Here is a 16,781-nt window from a genome sequence, read left to right on the forward strand (position 1 = left end):
CATATGATTTTTAAGACTGCAAGTTTATTTCATCTCGCTTAAGTAAGATCAATCTATTTTCAGATGCAGCTTTAACTTTGAGATTGATCCAGAAAGACAATGGTTAAAGTTATGCTGCCGTGGTTTGCTATTTCTATATAAGCTAAGATTCTGGAATTTTGGTAGTGGGAATGTAAGATTCAATTACATTAAATAATGTTAAGGGTCTACACACACACACACGCACGCACACACACACACACACACACACACACACACACACACACACATGCACGCACACACAGAGACACGCACCCGAAATACAACCTTCTTAGCGAAGGTAATTAAATCAAATACATTTTTTGTAATCGAAGCATGGTTGTGACGCCCCTCACTCATGCTCCCAGGGCCCGCTCTCGCACCCATGGTACTTCAAACCCTGCAACGTCACCTCCAGAGCTGCACCATTCTTGTCATCGTCATCCAGCAGCTTTACGAAGCCTTTCACTACGTCGGGAATCCTTAAAAGAACAAAACATAACTCATTTGTAACATATCATTTGTACAGAGTTTGCTATTTACCACGATGAAGGTTAGACATCCAGGTACAAAGATATGCAAGGTAACAGCTACTGAAGCCTCAGGATAGATTTTGGAAACAGCCAGACGATTCAGGTAGCATCCACTGACAAAATTTCTATGAATCTATATGCAAATGAAAATCAATTTTAGATAGTCCGATGGGAAACAAAAAAAGACAAAGTCAAGACGAAGTTGATGTTAATGAGTCAATTAGCTCCTGTTGTTTGAGTACAGGGGCTAATGTTGACTCTCGGGAGTGTTTTCTATTCATCAGGCTATATTGTCACACGCCAATCTAACGACATCATCGGACACCCGGCAATGATAAGCAATAGTCACGTGATTGCAAGCACCCTCCACGCATGACCGTTACTTACTGAAGAAGGCCACCTCCCTTTTCGACCATGCCTTGCATTTGTTGCAGGTCCTCTTCAGAGGCTTTGCCTTTAGCGTCGGTGATGAAATTTGTCATGGTAAACGACGGACAGAGAACGTTTACCCGAACGCCGTTTCTGCCAAACTTGTGGTCCATCTAGACACAAATCAGAGACAGTTACATGAGTACAGTATTGATAAGATCAATCGACCGATTCGACCACATCTTGAGGGTGTATTGTACCTCTCGGTGTAAATCAGAGGGTGTATTGTACCTCTCGGTGTTTCCAAGATTAGCGATTTACGGCGCCTATTAATTGCTGGGTCCCGGGTTGATTTTAACTGCGAGCTGAAAATGATCCGAGCAGCCTGGCCGTGCCCAGAAATAGCCCGGTAACCACTGGGCGTCCCACGGGCCACGTAGCCCGTAAACCTCGGGGGGGGGGGGGCTTTTTCTAATTGTGACTATACAATAAGTAAGTAACAACAGCTACGTACCCCAAGGCTTCTTGTCAGGCCCACAACACCGGCCTTTGTGGTTGCGTACACGGGTGCAGGGAAGGCGTATATACCTGTGGTGAGAGAAAAAAGTGCGTCTGTGTACTACAGTATCTCAAATACTGGTGCAATCATACAACTTTACCCTTCTACAACATACAGTTACCTTCGGTGAGTAGTTTTTGGCGACGCCTCAGGGGCGAGCCTAGTGGTATATATATTGTGTGCAGTTTGCAAGAATTCTAGGAATTGCACAGAAATGTGTCCACAGGAATGTAGGACCATAACTCAAGAATACCTGGATGGATCGTCTTTATACTTGGTAGGTGGGTATGTCTTTGTGAGACCTCGAAATGATTGGATTTTGGGGCCGCTAGCAATTTTCTATGGTACTGCAGGGGAACTTTCGCTTTTGAAATCTCGTGTTCTGAACATGCTATGCTATGATTTTTTAGTGGTAAGTAGCTCTTTGGAGGGAAAATAGATCCTGTAGATTTGGACCCCTTAGTGGCTTTTTTTAAACTGCAGGAGCTGATTTTGTCTCAAACTTCTGAAAGAGAATAACTCAAGAATGGACTGACGGATCGTCATAATTTTTGGTATGTAGATAGCTTAAGTGATGATTTACATAATCATTTGCCAATTATGCAAATCAACATCTAATTTGCATAATTAATGAGGAACGTTTATAAATCAGTTGCATTCCATTATAGGACTCTCAAACACATGACATGTAACTGAGAAAGAGACGAATATCGAAATATATCAATTATGAAAACTAATACCTAACAAGCATAATCAATGACATTAAATCCATGGTGGTAGATGATGGGATTTCATTCTTGCAACATTTTGAAGTTAAGTAAATGTGGCCAATATTAGACATAAATCTTGTAGATGAGGGCCTCATTTACATAATTTATGAGGAAATGGTACAATATTCTTGAAGACAAGACTTTCATACATTGGACAACTTGTGTTATTTGGGTAGAAAAGATGATCATCTGATTTAATTTATGCAAGTGATCAATCAATCAATCAATATCGAGTTTCTTCAATGCAGTTGTAATAGCTAGCAACAGAGATGGTGGGCGGTATGAACTTCCCGGCACTTCAGTGCACACAAGGTCACGTGACCCAGGTCATTGGTCATTTGGACTCTGAAGAAGACATCAACTCATTGTGTAGGTACAAAGCTGAAGCTCTGTACTAAAACACCAAATGTACTAACATGCTTACTCGTCTACTGTTGAGGCATGTTTTGTAAAAAAAAAGGACTATAAAATGTTGAAAATGACAACTACCTGCCACAGACGCCATATTTATGATGAGTCCGCCGTTGCCGCCATTTTGCTTGCCCATGTAGTGCAGTCCGAGATGACAACCCCGGACAACTGATATCTACATAGTTAAGAGACAAATCAATTTCTACAACTGGATAAGATAAGGAGATTACTTCCGGACGTTTCAAGTGACATCCATCACTCTTCTTCAGCCTCGCCAGAATGAACGATGGCCTATGTATTATGTGTCCGATTCCTTACGTTTTTACACTTTTAGTGAACGTATAAAGAATATACAGTCAAAACTTGGGAGACCGATAGAATCTGGTCAATGCGGACAGGTGGCCACTATAGTATAGACAGAGCTCTTAATGCTTGTGTCAATGGGAAAAATTCTATAAGGGAGGGACCACGTGCATGCACTTTTCGTACATGAGGCATCTTGCGGCTTAATATCATGGTGATCGTGCCGCAACTTTAATACCAAGTTTGTTAACTGTGTAGAGTAAGATATAGTGTGCATGCACTTTTCGTGAGTACGTGAGGCATCTTGCGGCTTAATATCATGGTGAGCATACCGCAACTTGCCAAGTTTGTTAACTGTGTAGAGTAAGATATAGCGTGCATGCACTTTTCGTGAGTACGTGAGGCATCTTGCGGCTTGATATCATGGTGAGCATACCACAACTTACCAAGTTGACGTTAATGCACTTTTCCCAGTCAAATTCGCTCAGAATTCCAGCGTTGTTCACAACCAAGTCCAGCCCGCCAAAACGGTCCACCACTTGTTGGAACGCACCTAACGTAACATGACCAGTTTACGTCCGATTTATTCAAAACGTTATTTATCCTAAAACCGCGCGGACAGAGTCAAATGTTTAACCCATGGGTAGAAATATCAGCTCTTCTAACAAGAAAATGCATGGTCTGTAAGTTTTTCTCCGCCTGTTTAACGCCGTACGAGCATATATTTATACTGGGGTATATGGTGTAGAATTGTGTTAGGCTTACCCTGTATCGTCCACCTCAGTATTTTCCCTTCTAGCTCTATGCTTGAAGAACATAGACCGGAAAAAAATACACAGTAACTGTCGAAACTAGTCTACAGACAAATGACAGTAAAGTCACTATGTTTGTCCGTCCGCTTGCCCGACGCGATGGAAGAAAACAATTTTTGTATTGTGAATTTCCCCGAAATCGGCAGCACGTGGCGTTCACGTGATAAACGCATGGCCATGATGTTATGTCGTACAAAAATGTATCATCTGAGCGGGGGTCGCTAGGTTGTATCAAACCATCCTAAAACTGACAAGAGTTTCAAACCTCGAATCACCATGGAGAGTCTGCATATCAAAGAAAGGTTTAACGTCAGCTACTTTTAAAAGATACTAGCTATCGTGTAACTTAGAAAAACATGATGGAATACGCGGTGTCGAATAACATATGAAATGCGTCATGCATGACGCTTCCGTGCAACTTGTTGTTACTGGTTCAGGAGCTTATTCTGTTATGTCGCTGGACGTAAACCCTTTTAGATGTTTTGTATAATAGAGAGAGATGGCTGAGGATCATACTTATGACGTTCTTTGTTTCTCATGAGAACAGGCTTTGGCATAATACACCGCGACATGTGGACATGACCCAATCTGGACGTAAACTACTCCCGCACGTAAATAGGTCATGTCACGTTAGCGGATAAACAAGAAATCGCATCTCTCAAAGATTCAAACTATACAACCGTTTCCACAACCATTTCCAGTTGCTTGAGTAACTGCTATTTTCATGGTTGTCAATAAACTAGTGATCAATGTGTGCACCGGACTGAGAAAAAACATTCACATTGCAACACATCTCTTTCTTCAGTTCGTTGTTAGTAAACGTTTTTGCCCGTGAATTCGTTTGCACTGTTATTCAGACCTCAAACATAATATTTAGTTAATTTGAACTTTGTACCTTCCAGTTGATCTTTATCCGTCACATCGCACAGAACAAACGTGCACATGTCGGCCCCGTACTTCAGTGTGAAGGCTGTCACAGTTTCTTGTCCCTCCGAATCGTTCGTATCCAATAGTGCCACCTAACGTTATAATCATAAAAGTGCAGAGGTACACAAACAGACAGTATGATCAACTTTTGTAAATATCTACAACTTTGGAATCATGGCATTTTCTCATCAATTAAGCAAATTATGTCCATATTTTCATAATCGACATATCAATCGGCTTTTATACAGTTCGCAGTTCATTAGTCTTGAAGCGCCATTGTGAAAAGCACTGCCCACATGGTAACGTTAACCCAAACATGTGGGCAGTGTCCTCGTATATAGGTGTCCTCGTATATAGGTCGTCATCCAAAAAATAGCAAATTGAAAGAGAATTTCAACTTTTCCTCATTAATCATGTAAAGAAGGACCCGATTTGCATCTCATTATGTCAATCATCATTAATCGTTTCTACCTGCCCAAAACAATTAAGATCCACCAAACCCTGCTTGAGTTATCCTCCTTCAAAATTTAGATTAAAAAATGCCCCCTTTAGTACCGTAGGAACCCCCCAGAAGACCCATCTTCGAACTTGACCTTTGCTTTCCCAACCCCCAACAACCTACTAGATTTCATCACGATCCATTTAATTTCTCTCGAGTTATGCCAGCAACAAACAAACCGACAAGCACAAAAGGTCCACTGCAGCACCAATGGAACCCCCCAGAAGACCCATCTTCGAACTTGACCTTCGTCTCCACAACAGAAACTTACCTACCAAAAAGCACCAACATCCGTCCATGGCATCAAGAGTTATATCGCCAACACCATTACTCCCCCAAATTATACCCTTCTGCCTGTGGCGAAGGCAACTAGGTCAAACTCTGTACGTGTGGCGAGACGAGGCGTTTACACGATCGTTACTTTCAATATTTACGCTACGTTTACCTTCGCTCCACGCTCCAGGATGGCCTCGGCGCACCCCTTCCCCAGACCCCGAGCTGCGCCCGTCACCAGAGCGATCTTTCCAGCCAACTGCATGTTTGTTTCCCTAAGATTACTAGAGAACGATTTGTCTGTCTTCCTCGGATCGCCCAGTATACTAGTATGACCAGCAATTATCGTATTGACACAGCGTGACTTTTGACCCGATAGGGAGGGGGTTGGGGCCGGCCTATGTATATAGTGCCGCTCGGAAGGAGTGTTTTGTCCAAAATATGAAAAATGTAGTGTAAGAATTGTGTATTGTTTTAACTAACAGAGATCTCATGATCATTTCACTATGTAAGTTTGTTAAATTCCTTCGAAACACTACATTAGGTGTTGCAATGATGGGCAACTTTGTGTCTGTATCTCCCTAGTTAAACCGGTTATGGGATCGGCCGATTCTTCCCAGTGGTAATGAATTGGGTTTTTCGAGCTGAGCCAATCAGCCAAAAGGATGATTTACCCAAATAAAGATAGAAGAAATTGTGGTTTAAAGACCAAAGCATTGGATATGTGAACTAGAGTTTCACAACCTCATACCTTCGCCAATGATATTAATAGGGTGTTTTTCATTGATCATACAAAAAAGGTCCTCGATTGCATGAACTACATCAATTGATATCTTCTCCATCCAAATAACAGAAGTTGGCTAAAGTATGACAACTTATCTTAGCAAAGAAGGCTATTGTAGCATCTTTTCAGCTATCATGCAAATAAGGTCCTTATTTGCAAAATCATTATTGAATGATGTTCATATTCACATAACTTCCAGATGCCACAAGTATGAACTTGCTGTCATTTACCAGTGTAGAATTATAGTAGTTTCTCATTAATTAAGCCAATTAGGTCTTAATTTGCATATTTCCTATGTATCAACATTCCTCTCTTCCCGAGTTACAAACGTTACGAGGTTAAGTAGAATAGTTGAATAGTCCTATCATGGAACGCAATGGGTTTACGAAAGTCCTAATTAATCATGGATGTACAAACTTTCCTCATTAATTATGCAAATTAAAGTCTGGTTTGCATAATTAGTATCGTATTATGTAAATCATCATTTAAGCTATCTACCTGCCAAAAGCTATTGCCATCCTACGCGCATACCAAACATCAATACAATTTATCCAAGTCGTCTCCAGTTATGCTGCTTATCTTCACACACACACACACACACATACATACAAACGCTACTGAAACTAGACTGGCCGTCATTTGCTTTAAGAGCAAATTCAGGATGTTTCGCCCATACTCCTCATGCAAGAAGTGGGCTGTCCCAAAATAACTCCTGGGCAAATCCAAGTTTCTGCATAATTTATGCAAATGAGGTCCTCATTAGCATAATTTTGGGCCAGGTGCATTCACCTTTCCTAATGGTACCTACATCTTAAGGATGACATCCGCAGCTGTCACGGTAAGGGAAATACAATTTTATGCATGAATTATGCAAATGAGGTCCTCATTAGCATAATTCATGGCCAGGTGTGATCACCTTTGCTAACGGTACGTACATGTCAAATCTGACATCTGCAGCTTTTCCGGTAAGGGAATCACAAGTTTACGCATAAATCATGTAAATGAGGTCCTCATTAGCATAATTTATGGCCAGGTGTGTTCGCCTTTCCTAAAGGTACCTTCATCGCAAAGATGACATCCGCAGCATTTACCGTAAGGGACATACAACTTTATGCATACATTATGCGAATTAGGTCCTCATTAGCATAAGTAATTGTCAGGTGTAGTCACCTTTCCTATAGGTACCTACATCTCAAATATAACATCTGTACCATGTAACATAAGGTACATATAACTTTCTGTAATACCATTAGTAGAGGTACCCCCTGACATCTGCTTGGTTTTAAGTCCCTGACAGGGGATTAGTGTAGGAGGGCTTATGTTACAGTATGACCTAGTTCTTGCTGGCCCGGACAGAAAATAACCAAAAATTGCATTAAAAAATTGCAAAATAAATCATTTTGAAGTAGTGTATGCCAAAAAAAATAATGGGGTCCTTTGGGTAAATATCCAATGCACAACTAAACCAAATTTCAGGTCCTCAGGTTTCAACACCACGGCACTGGAGGCCATCATGTGCGACTTTTGTCTGAAAATGACCAAAAAACCTCCATAAAATCATTTTCAAAACTTATATCAAAAAAATTTAAAAAGGGTCTAGGGGTATACACGTACTCTACCTGCATACCAAATTTCAGCTAATTTGGTCAACGGACGACCGAGAAGAAGCGATTTGAAGATTTGACAGGAGAAGAAGGAGAAGAAGAAGAAGAAGAAGGAGAAGAAGAAGAAGAAACCTTACAAAAACAATATGTTTCGTTGGCGAAACATAAATACATTGTTGGTGAAGGTAATGATTAGGCTCAATCATCCCTTTCCTACTAATCCTCACGTCGCCTGTTTTTTTTCTAAATTACTTTTGTTACTACTGCAGTCTAGCAAGCCATGTGAGCTGTTACGTTTCAGGTCCGTTTCACCACCACCACTATGAGCCATGCCACTATGGGAATATCTCCTTCGCTATACCAGATTTTATAGAGACTGAAGATGAAATACATTGAACAACAGATTTTAAATTTTTCTCGTTAATTATGCAACGTATTTCGACCAAAATCTAATCATCTTGAGGTTTCCCACATACCTACCGACACACCAAATATGAAGACAATCCATCCTGGCGTTCTCGACTTATCGTGTTCACTAACAGACACACAGACACACGCTCGGTAAAATATAGGTAACCTTCTCGACGAAGGTAACCAGGAGGATGTGCAAAGGCTGACGGGAGTGTTAAGGTCATGGGTTGGAACGCGGAAGTACTAGCAAGTACCTAAAGCTGGGGAACCGTACAGTGATTCCGCGATACGTTTGTTCCATAACTTATAAACCGCAGTCTCTTCAGATTGGTACATTTTACGGTGTGGAAGATCAGACAATGTATTTAACTCATTTACTGCACTGGTAATCAAGAGTCCAAAATGTTGAGGATCTGTGAGAAACTTCGCGAGGTGGATGAAAAAAGTAAAAGATTCGGTCTGGTGGGTAACGTTGGGTAACATAAATTCGCGGGGTACTTAAATTCGCGATTTTTCGAAAACGGGGTATTTAGGGATATGTGCTAGATGCAACATAAGTAATACCGCTAGAAATGAAAACCTGACAGACTTACGTATTCAGAACACTGTCTGAAAAGCTTCGATAAGCATGCATTATAAGGCGACGAGGTCAAAAACTCTCCGTCCCTTATTGGAACAGTCTGAGGGCTTCGTGGGATAATTACACAACATGGTTGTTGGCTGGTTTATAAGAAAAATGTCACATCCGCTTCCTGCTAAACACAATTATTTACAATACAACTTATTACAATCTCTTTTGCTAACCTGCAACTGGATTCTAAGTGTGATCAATCATCAAAACTCCTCTCTGTTGCTACAACCTACGGCACGTGTATTTTCCCGCCGCCATATTGTTAGCCAGAATCCTGTTGTCAAGCAGACGACAAAGGTTTGTGAGGAACACTTTTTTGTCTAAATGCTGCGTGTGATAGTGGACTGAGGAAGATATTTTCCTCAAAGTTTGCTCCTAACACAACAAGGAACACATGGACATAGTAGTATTACCATTGCTACGGCATCCAGCTAACTTTCCATGAATAATGTAACGTTACACGTTGCCCGATGATGACGATGGGCCGACTTTGAGTGAAGTTCTACCGACTCAACACACGGGTTGTTCCCGAACTGGCCTGATGTGTGCGGTACGGCCGTTTTTTCGTGTATTTTTTTACTTGGTCACGTCTATATCCATAGCACTCTCCTCAAGCCAAGGATGGAACGAATAGCTGCTGTATAAAATGTGATTAGCGGTAAGATGTTCAAGACGAATCTTCTCTCCCGAATTAATGTGCCCCCCCTGTCCGACAGCACCGTCACTGTGCGTGCGGCGGACGGTAGTTTCCAGTTGAAATATTCTGGTGTCAGCACGACTAGAGACAAAATCTACCATATATATGATTAGTGCAAAGATAGTACCTGATACTGACAGAATTATAGAAAAAAAGGATGGTTTATTGTTCTGCTAGATTGATTTCAGTCAACCATTATCGGAAAAATTCCGAATTTATGTTACCCAACGTTACCGAAACTGACTACCTCCGTGCCCTGCTGGACGCCATGGCGGACATGGACAGGTCGGTGGAAGTGGAGGTGCTCAAAAGTCTGAGCGACGTGAACTTGGAGAAGGGACAACTCGACAAGAACCCGGAGAAGTTCGACGGGGCCATGGTGTTGTACAGGACTGCACTGCTGCGGTGTGAGGACCCACAGGTGGGAGAAAGCCTCGAAAATCGGTACCTGTACGCGGAGAAACTACGATTAGGGAAGGTCCCGGAAGCCTCCATTAGCTACGAACCACTTGATAAAGACAAAGAAACGCCTTCGCTGGCTAAGGTAGCAGAGAAGTTACGGCCCCTGGACAGAATAGTGGCGGCCGACTGCACCAAAGATCTCGTATTGACTGAATATACGAAGTTTCTGGTTGAAGGTATTGTGAACGAGGATAATATTTTAGAAGTAGAAGCGATAAAAAGTCTCGGTGACGTGTATCTGAAAAGAGGAACAGAAACCAGAGACGCGCCATGTTTGACAAAGGCCACCGCTCTGTACAACACTGCACTGGCACGGTGTGAGGGGGTCCAGGGCACAGTTGCGCTCGTCCACCGCTTATTGTACACAGCGAGAATCAGACAAGAAACGGAAAATATCAGAAAACAGGTACGTTTTCACAAATGTTGGCATGTTTGCTCTATTTAGTGCGCAATTGAGTAACTAATCACAGAGAAGTTGATAGGGGGCTCAGCTGCATGATTTAACAATGATATCAGCATCGACGTCAGTCGTTGACCCTCAATTAGAGGTATTACCATGGCAACATATTATCTTACATATATGATGTCTCGTTTTAAGAAAATAATGCATCTGATGACATGTCTAGGCCCACTGATCATGCTATACTCCATTTTTGTTGCTGTCACTTATGACTGGTACATCCCGACCAATCGAATGTGGACATTCCTCCAGAATTGGTACATTCCTCCAGGAAAGCGGACATTCCTCCATTTTCAAGCGGACATTTCTCTAGGAAAGCGGACGGTCCTCTAGTTGTAAGCGGACATTCCTCTGACTGTACGGAATTGGTACATTTCTCTGGGAAAGGGGACATTTCGCGGACACCCCCACCGGCCTGTGGAATCGGCGGTTAACCCGACAAATCGTTTCCTAGTTCAGCTAAATCACGTTTGACTGTAACTGAGAGACTAGGATACAAATGACCACATGTTTATTTTGATTGAAGGGTCTAAAGCAAAGAAGACAACTACAACAACAAGGCGACGTGTCACGACATTTCCCGATGACGTCAGGAAAGGCTGACGTCATGACTGGCGTATCAGGTCATCAGTTCGAGTAAGTATAAGGGTCATTTTAGAATGTGAACAAACGCTACTAAGTGTCTAATAAATGCGCATATGCATACTTTGATTATCCATTGTGTGTATTGACCATCTAAGTGTGTATCATATACTTAAAACATTGTGACAGTCAACTGACCCGCAATGTAAAACTATGCGTTGACATTGTGCTAGATATAAACTTATCATGCAATTTAGTATATCAATTTCTTGTATAGTAATTGCCATTGAAACGTTTATCGGCTTGAAAACACGTTCGTCCTACAAGTTCAAATGGAAATATCTGAAGGCCCGCTTTGGTAGCGATCGAAAACAAAGTTTGTTTACATCCTACAAACAACTTATCTTTCCTCAGGTTACCAAGTGCGCTCATTGCCAGGCAAACAGCTAAAGCCGCAACGCCAGACTACAGGTTTGTCTGCTGAGTCTGTCACTTGTTACCTCCATGAAAAATGTTGTGTTTCTTTGTTTGTTTGTTTGTGTGTTTTTGTGTGTGTATACGTGTGTGTGTGTGTGTGTGTGTGCGCGCGCGCGCGCGCGCGCGCGCGCGTGTGTGTGTGTGTGCGTGTGTGTGCGTTTGACATTTGGTATGTGGGTAGGTCTTAGAAAGACGAAGGTCGAGGTCAACTATAGGCCTCCTGGTGGCGTCCCTTGTCACGTGACATGCAATGTTTTCCTCGGTGTTCACGGTACAAACGTGTAGACTGAAAATGCTAGAAATTAAAGGGGAGGCTTTATCTTTTTTACAACCTTCCCCGCTGTAGTTCCTACGAGGAGCACCTGACTAAAGGAGACCGCGCACTGACAGATGGGAAACTGGACTTAGCAGAACGGGAATTCGCATCCGCACTGAAACTGATTCACGGTTTGTGTTTTTATTGTAGTTGCCAACATTATTTTCACCTGTGCTTATGTATTGTTATTATAATTTTCATCCCATGATTTACCTGCCTGACAGCAAATAATCATTCTATTCAATAGAAATGTTGTCAAGCATCATTTTGTTTATTCACATCCGTACTGTACTGTATCGCAGTATTTTGTATAGTATTGTCAACGCACCTCCCTGGTATAGAATACGTACATCGTCTATAGTATAAAAGTATGTATTCTGTGTAATTTGCTTTGCTTTTCAATTAAGACCGCGGTGACAACCTAAGGGTGAAGATTGTTATATGACATTTGCGATTTGGATGGAAAACTACCGACTGCCCACGAAATAGACTAGGAGTTGCTGTTTGGTGACAAAATTTGGCATTCAATTAAAAAAAGATAGTAAAATAAATGTATTAATAAAATGAGGTAAGTAAATATCGGCTGGTAGAACATGTTAATTCTCATTGTACATCTGCATGACTTCCGATTTGTTCTATTTGTCTCGGGTATGCAGATCCTAGGAAACCCGATCAGCGTAAGGAGGCCGAATGCCTGTGCAGACTCGGTGACATCTACGTCCAGCGAGGAACAAAAACAAAAGAAGGGAGAAAATTCACACAGGCAGCAGCACTGTACAACGCCGCCATGGCTAGATCAGTGGATGGAAATGGAGCAAAATTGACAGAAAGGCTGCGGGAGACAGAACAATCGTTTCTTCAATGCACAGCAAATATACACAAGGAGCGGAGTTCGTATGATAGGGTCTTACGTCATAAAAAGAGATTAGGGGACATGCGCGCCCGTGCAAAGTCACAACTACAAGCCATCGATCTGCAACACAATCCGTATCAATATGACGAAGATGACCCAGCTATGGTTACAGTCGAGGCTGAGCGAGCCCAGGCGGTCAAGGCCCTGTTTAAAAGCATCGCCAAGGACAGGCAAGTCTTCATCAAAGACCTTGTTGACGCATGTATTGCCACCCTCGGTCCTCCTCCATGTAAGTATGCTTTCATCGGGTTAGGCTCACAGGCAACAGAACTGGTCACACCCTACTCTGACCTGGAGTTCGCCATTCTGATTGAGGAAGGTAAGGACAATGACGACACACGGCGATACTTCCTCTATCTCACACACTACCTAAACTTGAAAGTCATCAACCTCGGAGAGACCATGGCCATCCCGTCACTCAATGACTTCCAATCTGAGGACCCGGAGAAAGATTGGTTCTTCGACTCCCTCACCCCCCGTGGGTTTGCCTTCGACGGTTTCATGCCATGGGCCTGTAAGACCCCATTTGGAAGGGAGAAGACTAAGACCAAACCTTCTGTGAGCCTCATCCAAACCCCTGCTAAGATGGCGGAATTCCAACAGTTAGAGATTTCCCAGTCTGAGGGATATCATCTTTCAGACGTCCTCAGGCGTTGTGTTCTCTTAACAGGGGAAGAATCTCTAGTGAATGAATATCTGGCAAAAATCAGGGAAACCATCACAGACGATCTTCTCTCCCGCAGTCGGTCCCGTCTGTCTGCTATTCAATTCTTATGGGAGACCAAGGACCAAATTCTCACCCATGAACCCACTGGTCAACTGATAAATGTCAAGAAGGAGATGTATCGTTTCCCAGGCCTAGCCGTTGAAATACTGGCTCTGTGTTGTCAGACAACGCATGCTAGCACATGGAGTATCATAGATGAACTGAGGCAAACGCAACGAATCCGTGACGAAAACGCCACCCACCTGACGGTACTGACAAGTATATCGGCAGAGCTCCGGCTAAGGACATATGTGGCCAACGGAGGACAACAAGAGAGCCTGTCCCCTCTTGCCGAAACGACTTATCATCGAGAAGCGAGTGAGGTGTCTGACACCACATTGAAGTCCGTGTTCCACATTCCTGACGTCAAAATTCTATTTCGATACTACTGCAGGGCTATCCCTTTAAAGAAATGTATAGCAGATGTTGTCATAAACATTTTGCCCGTCCATCGTCAAATGATATTGGAGTCGAATATCTTTGATATCTCCAATCTGTGTAGAGGCAGAATAGCAACAAATCTTCTTCTGTCAACTGAATCCATACGCCTGTGGGAAGCGGCACTAAAAGAGACGGATGGTGACGATGTCGAACGTTCGCAAATTCTCTACGAACTGGGGACATCCTGGGGATTTTGCAGTGATAATACAAAAGCAATACGCTACTACGAAGAGTCGCTAAGGATAAGAAAAACTATTTATGGAGACAACACGACACATCCGGATATCGCTGCGTCACTACACTGCCTCGGATTCTCTTACAGTAAACTTGGTGATGAGAAGAAAGCAATCAGCTATTTCGAACAATCAATAACGATGATGAAAACTATCTATGGAGACAAGACGGCACACCCGCACATTGCTGGGTCATTTCTCAGCCTGGGATTATCTTGGGGTAAACTCGGCGATCAGAGGAAAGCAATTGGCTACTATCATCAATCACTACAGCTGATGGCAGCCATCTATGGAGACAACGCAGCACATCCATATATTGCTACGTCACTTCACAACTTAGGATCGTCGTGGAATCGCCTTGGTGATCAGACAAAAGCAATTAACTACTTCAAACAATCACTAACGATAAGAAAAACTATTTATGGAAACAACACGGCGCATCCGGACATTGTTGCGACACTTTACGGTCTTGGCTCATCTTGGAGTAGACTTGGCGATCAAAAGAAAGCAATTACCTATTTTGAAGAGTCACTAAGTGTAGCAAGAACAGTCTATGGAGACAACATGGCACATTCTGACATTGCTTCAACACTTCTTCATCTTGGATCGTCTTGGATCGAACTTGGTGATCAGAAGAAAGCAATTCGCTACTGCGAGCAATCACTAGGAATGACGAAAGCTATCTATGGAGACAACACGGCACATCCGGACATTGCTAAGTCACTCCAGAACCTGGGAACATCCTGGAGTAAACTGGGTGATGAGAAGAAAGCAATTGGCTACTTTGAGCAATCACTGATGATGATGACAACCATCTTTGGGGAAAACACGGCACATCCAGACATAGCTGTGTCACTCAGCAATTTGGGATCTTCTTGGAGTAAACTCGGTGATCAGAAGAAAGCAATCAGCTTTTGCGAAAGATCTATAAAGATACAAAAAATTATCTATGGTGATAAGACGGCACATCCGGTCACTGCTACGGCACTAAACAATCTGGGATCATTATGGGGTGAATTGGGCGATCACAAGAAAGCGATTAGCTACCACGAACAATCACTAACAATGAAGAAAACTATCTTTGGAGACAACACGGCACAGCCGGACATCGCCGCGTCACTTCACAACTTGGGAACATCTTGGGGTAAACTTGGCGATCACAGAAGAGCCATCAGCTATATTGAACAATCACTAACGATGAAGAAAGCCATCTATGGAAGCAACACGGCACATCCGAGCATTGCTGCGTCACTACACAGCCTGGGATCATCTTGGAGTAAATTTGGCGATCAGAGGAAAGCCATCAGCTACTACGAGCGATCACTAACGATTAGGAAAACTATCTATGGAGACAACACAATGCATCCGGACATTGCCATGTCCCTAAACAACCTGGGGTCAGCTTGGGAGGGACTTGGCGAGTACAAGAAGGCGATTAGCTACCATGAACAATCACTAAAGACACTGAAAACTATCTATGGAGACAACACGGCACATCCGGGCATTGCTACGTCTCTAAACAATCTGGGGTCAGCTTGGGGTAAACTCGGCGATGACAAGAAAGCAATCACCTATTTTGAACAATCACTAAAGATGAGGAAAATTATCTATGGGGACAACATGGCACATCCAGGCACTGCCGTATCACTGATTAATCTAGGAACATCGTGGAGTAGCCTGGGCGATCAAAGAAGAGCAATTAGTTACTTCGAACAATCACTAACGATGACGAAAACTATATATGGAGAAAGCAGGGCACGTCCTGACATTGCTGCGTTACTTCACGGCCTGGGGACATCTTGGTGGAAACTCGGTGATCCCAAGAAGGCAATCAGATATTTCGAACACGCGTTAGAGATGAGGAAAACTATCTATGGAAACAACATGGCACATCCAGAGATTGCTGCGTTATTGAACAATCTACACTTTGCATGGAGTTCACTCGGTAATTAACAGAAAGCCATGAAGTACAAAGAACAATCATGAAAAATATTGTCATACCCGTGGGCCGTGGCACACTACATCTCAGTAGACCGTTCTTTCTTGTTGACAGCAACATAGCTCTGAGATAGCATAAATCTATGGTCTACTGAGATGTAGTGTGCCACGGCCCACGGGTATTATCTCAATGGTCCTTCCATTTAAGCCATCCATGTCATCTTACCATGCCAAATTACTTCAAATCTTAATTACTTTAGTATTGTTAACCTTGACCTCTGACCTCTCAAACCTCTAACCTACTTGTCATTTATTATTATTATTATTATTACTATTACTATTATTACTATTATTATTATCATTATCAAATCATTGTGTACGTTAGTGACCTTATTTGTATATATGCGTAGTTTTCAACATTGTAATTGTATGTGCTGTGTCAGACACCCAAAATCAGCCACGCTGCCTGGGTGGTATTGTATTGCCGTTGCAATTTGAATAAAATAAAATAAAATCTATGATCAAATACTAGTATACTCGTATAGACATATCAACAATGTGTCTATACGAGTATAGTAGTATTTGATCATAG

At 42.5% G+C, this 16,781-nt stretch overlaps 2 protein-coding genes across 2 annotated transcripts; one reads left to right on the forward strand and one right to left on the reverse strand.

The window, feature by feature from the left end:
* Window positions 1-4: 4 nt before the first annotated feature.
* On the reverse strand, window positions 5-6,117 carry LOC136438937 (15-hydroxyprostaglandin dehydrogenase [NAD(+)]-like). Its single transcript, XM_066433972.1, has 7 exons — window positions 5,647-6,117; window positions 4,671-4,794; window positions 3,410-3,516; window positions 2,739-2,835; window positions 1,435-1,508; window positions 939-1,093; window positions 5-500 (listed from the first exon to the last, which is right to left on the reverse strand). The coding sequence occupies exons 1-7, from the start codon at window positions 5,737-5,739 to the stop codon at window positions 371-373; spliced, it is 780 nt and encodes a 259-aa protein (XP_066290069.1). The 5' UTR covers window positions 5,740-6,117; the 3' UTR covers window positions 5-370.
* A 3,701-nt stretch (window positions 6,118-9,818) lies between these two features.
* Window positions 9,819-14,090, forward strand: LOC136438342 (uncharacterized). Its single transcript, XM_066433107.1, has 6 exons — window positions 9,819-10,469; window positions 11,050-11,159; window positions 11,520-11,576; window positions 11,929-12,029; window positions 12,555-13,895; window positions 14,080-14,090. The coding sequence occupies exons 1-6, from the start codon at window positions 9,819-9,821 to the stop codon at window positions 14,088-14,090; spliced, it is 2,271 nt and encodes a 756-aa protein (XP_066289204.1).
* Window positions 14,091-16,781: the final 2,691 nt, after the last annotated feature.

The sequence above is a fragment of the Branchiostoma lanceolatum genome, chromosome 7, assembly GCF_035083965.1.
Source record: "Branchiostoma lanceolatum isolate klBraLanc5 chromosome 7, klBraLanc5.hap2, whole genome shotgun sequence".
Classification (NCBI taxonomy): Eukaryota; Metazoa; Chordata; class Leptocardii; order Amphioxiformes; family Branchiostomatidae; genus Branchiostoma; species Branchiostoma lanceolatum.

Bases quoted from the DNA above. Each gene is read 5' to 3' on its own strand.
- LOC136438937 (XM_066433972.1), bottom strand. From the start codon at position 5,739: ATGCAGTTGGCTGGAAAGATCGCTCTGGTGACGGGCGCAGCTCGGGGT. The intron at 4,795-5,646 runs GTAAACGTAGCG...TTATAACGTTAG, and splicing joins TCCTGGAGCGTGGAGCGAAG to GTGGCACTATTGGATACGAA. The intron at 1,094-1,434 runs GTACGTAGCTGT...ATTTGTGTCTAG, and splicing joins GCCTGACAAGAAGCCTTGGG to ATGGACCACAAGTTTGGCAG.
- LOC136438342 (XM_066433107.1), top strand. From the start codon at position 9,819: ATGTTACCCAACGTTACCGAAACTGACTACCTCCGTGCCCTGCTGGAC. The intron at 11,577-11,928 runs GTTTGTCTGCTG...TCCCCGCTGTAG, and splicing joins GCCGCAACGCCAGACTACAG to TTCCTACGAGGAGCACCTGA. The intron at 12,030-12,554 runs GTTTGTGTTTTT...TCGGGTATGCAG, and splicing joins CGCACTGAAACTGATTCACG to ATCCTAGGAAACCCGATCAG.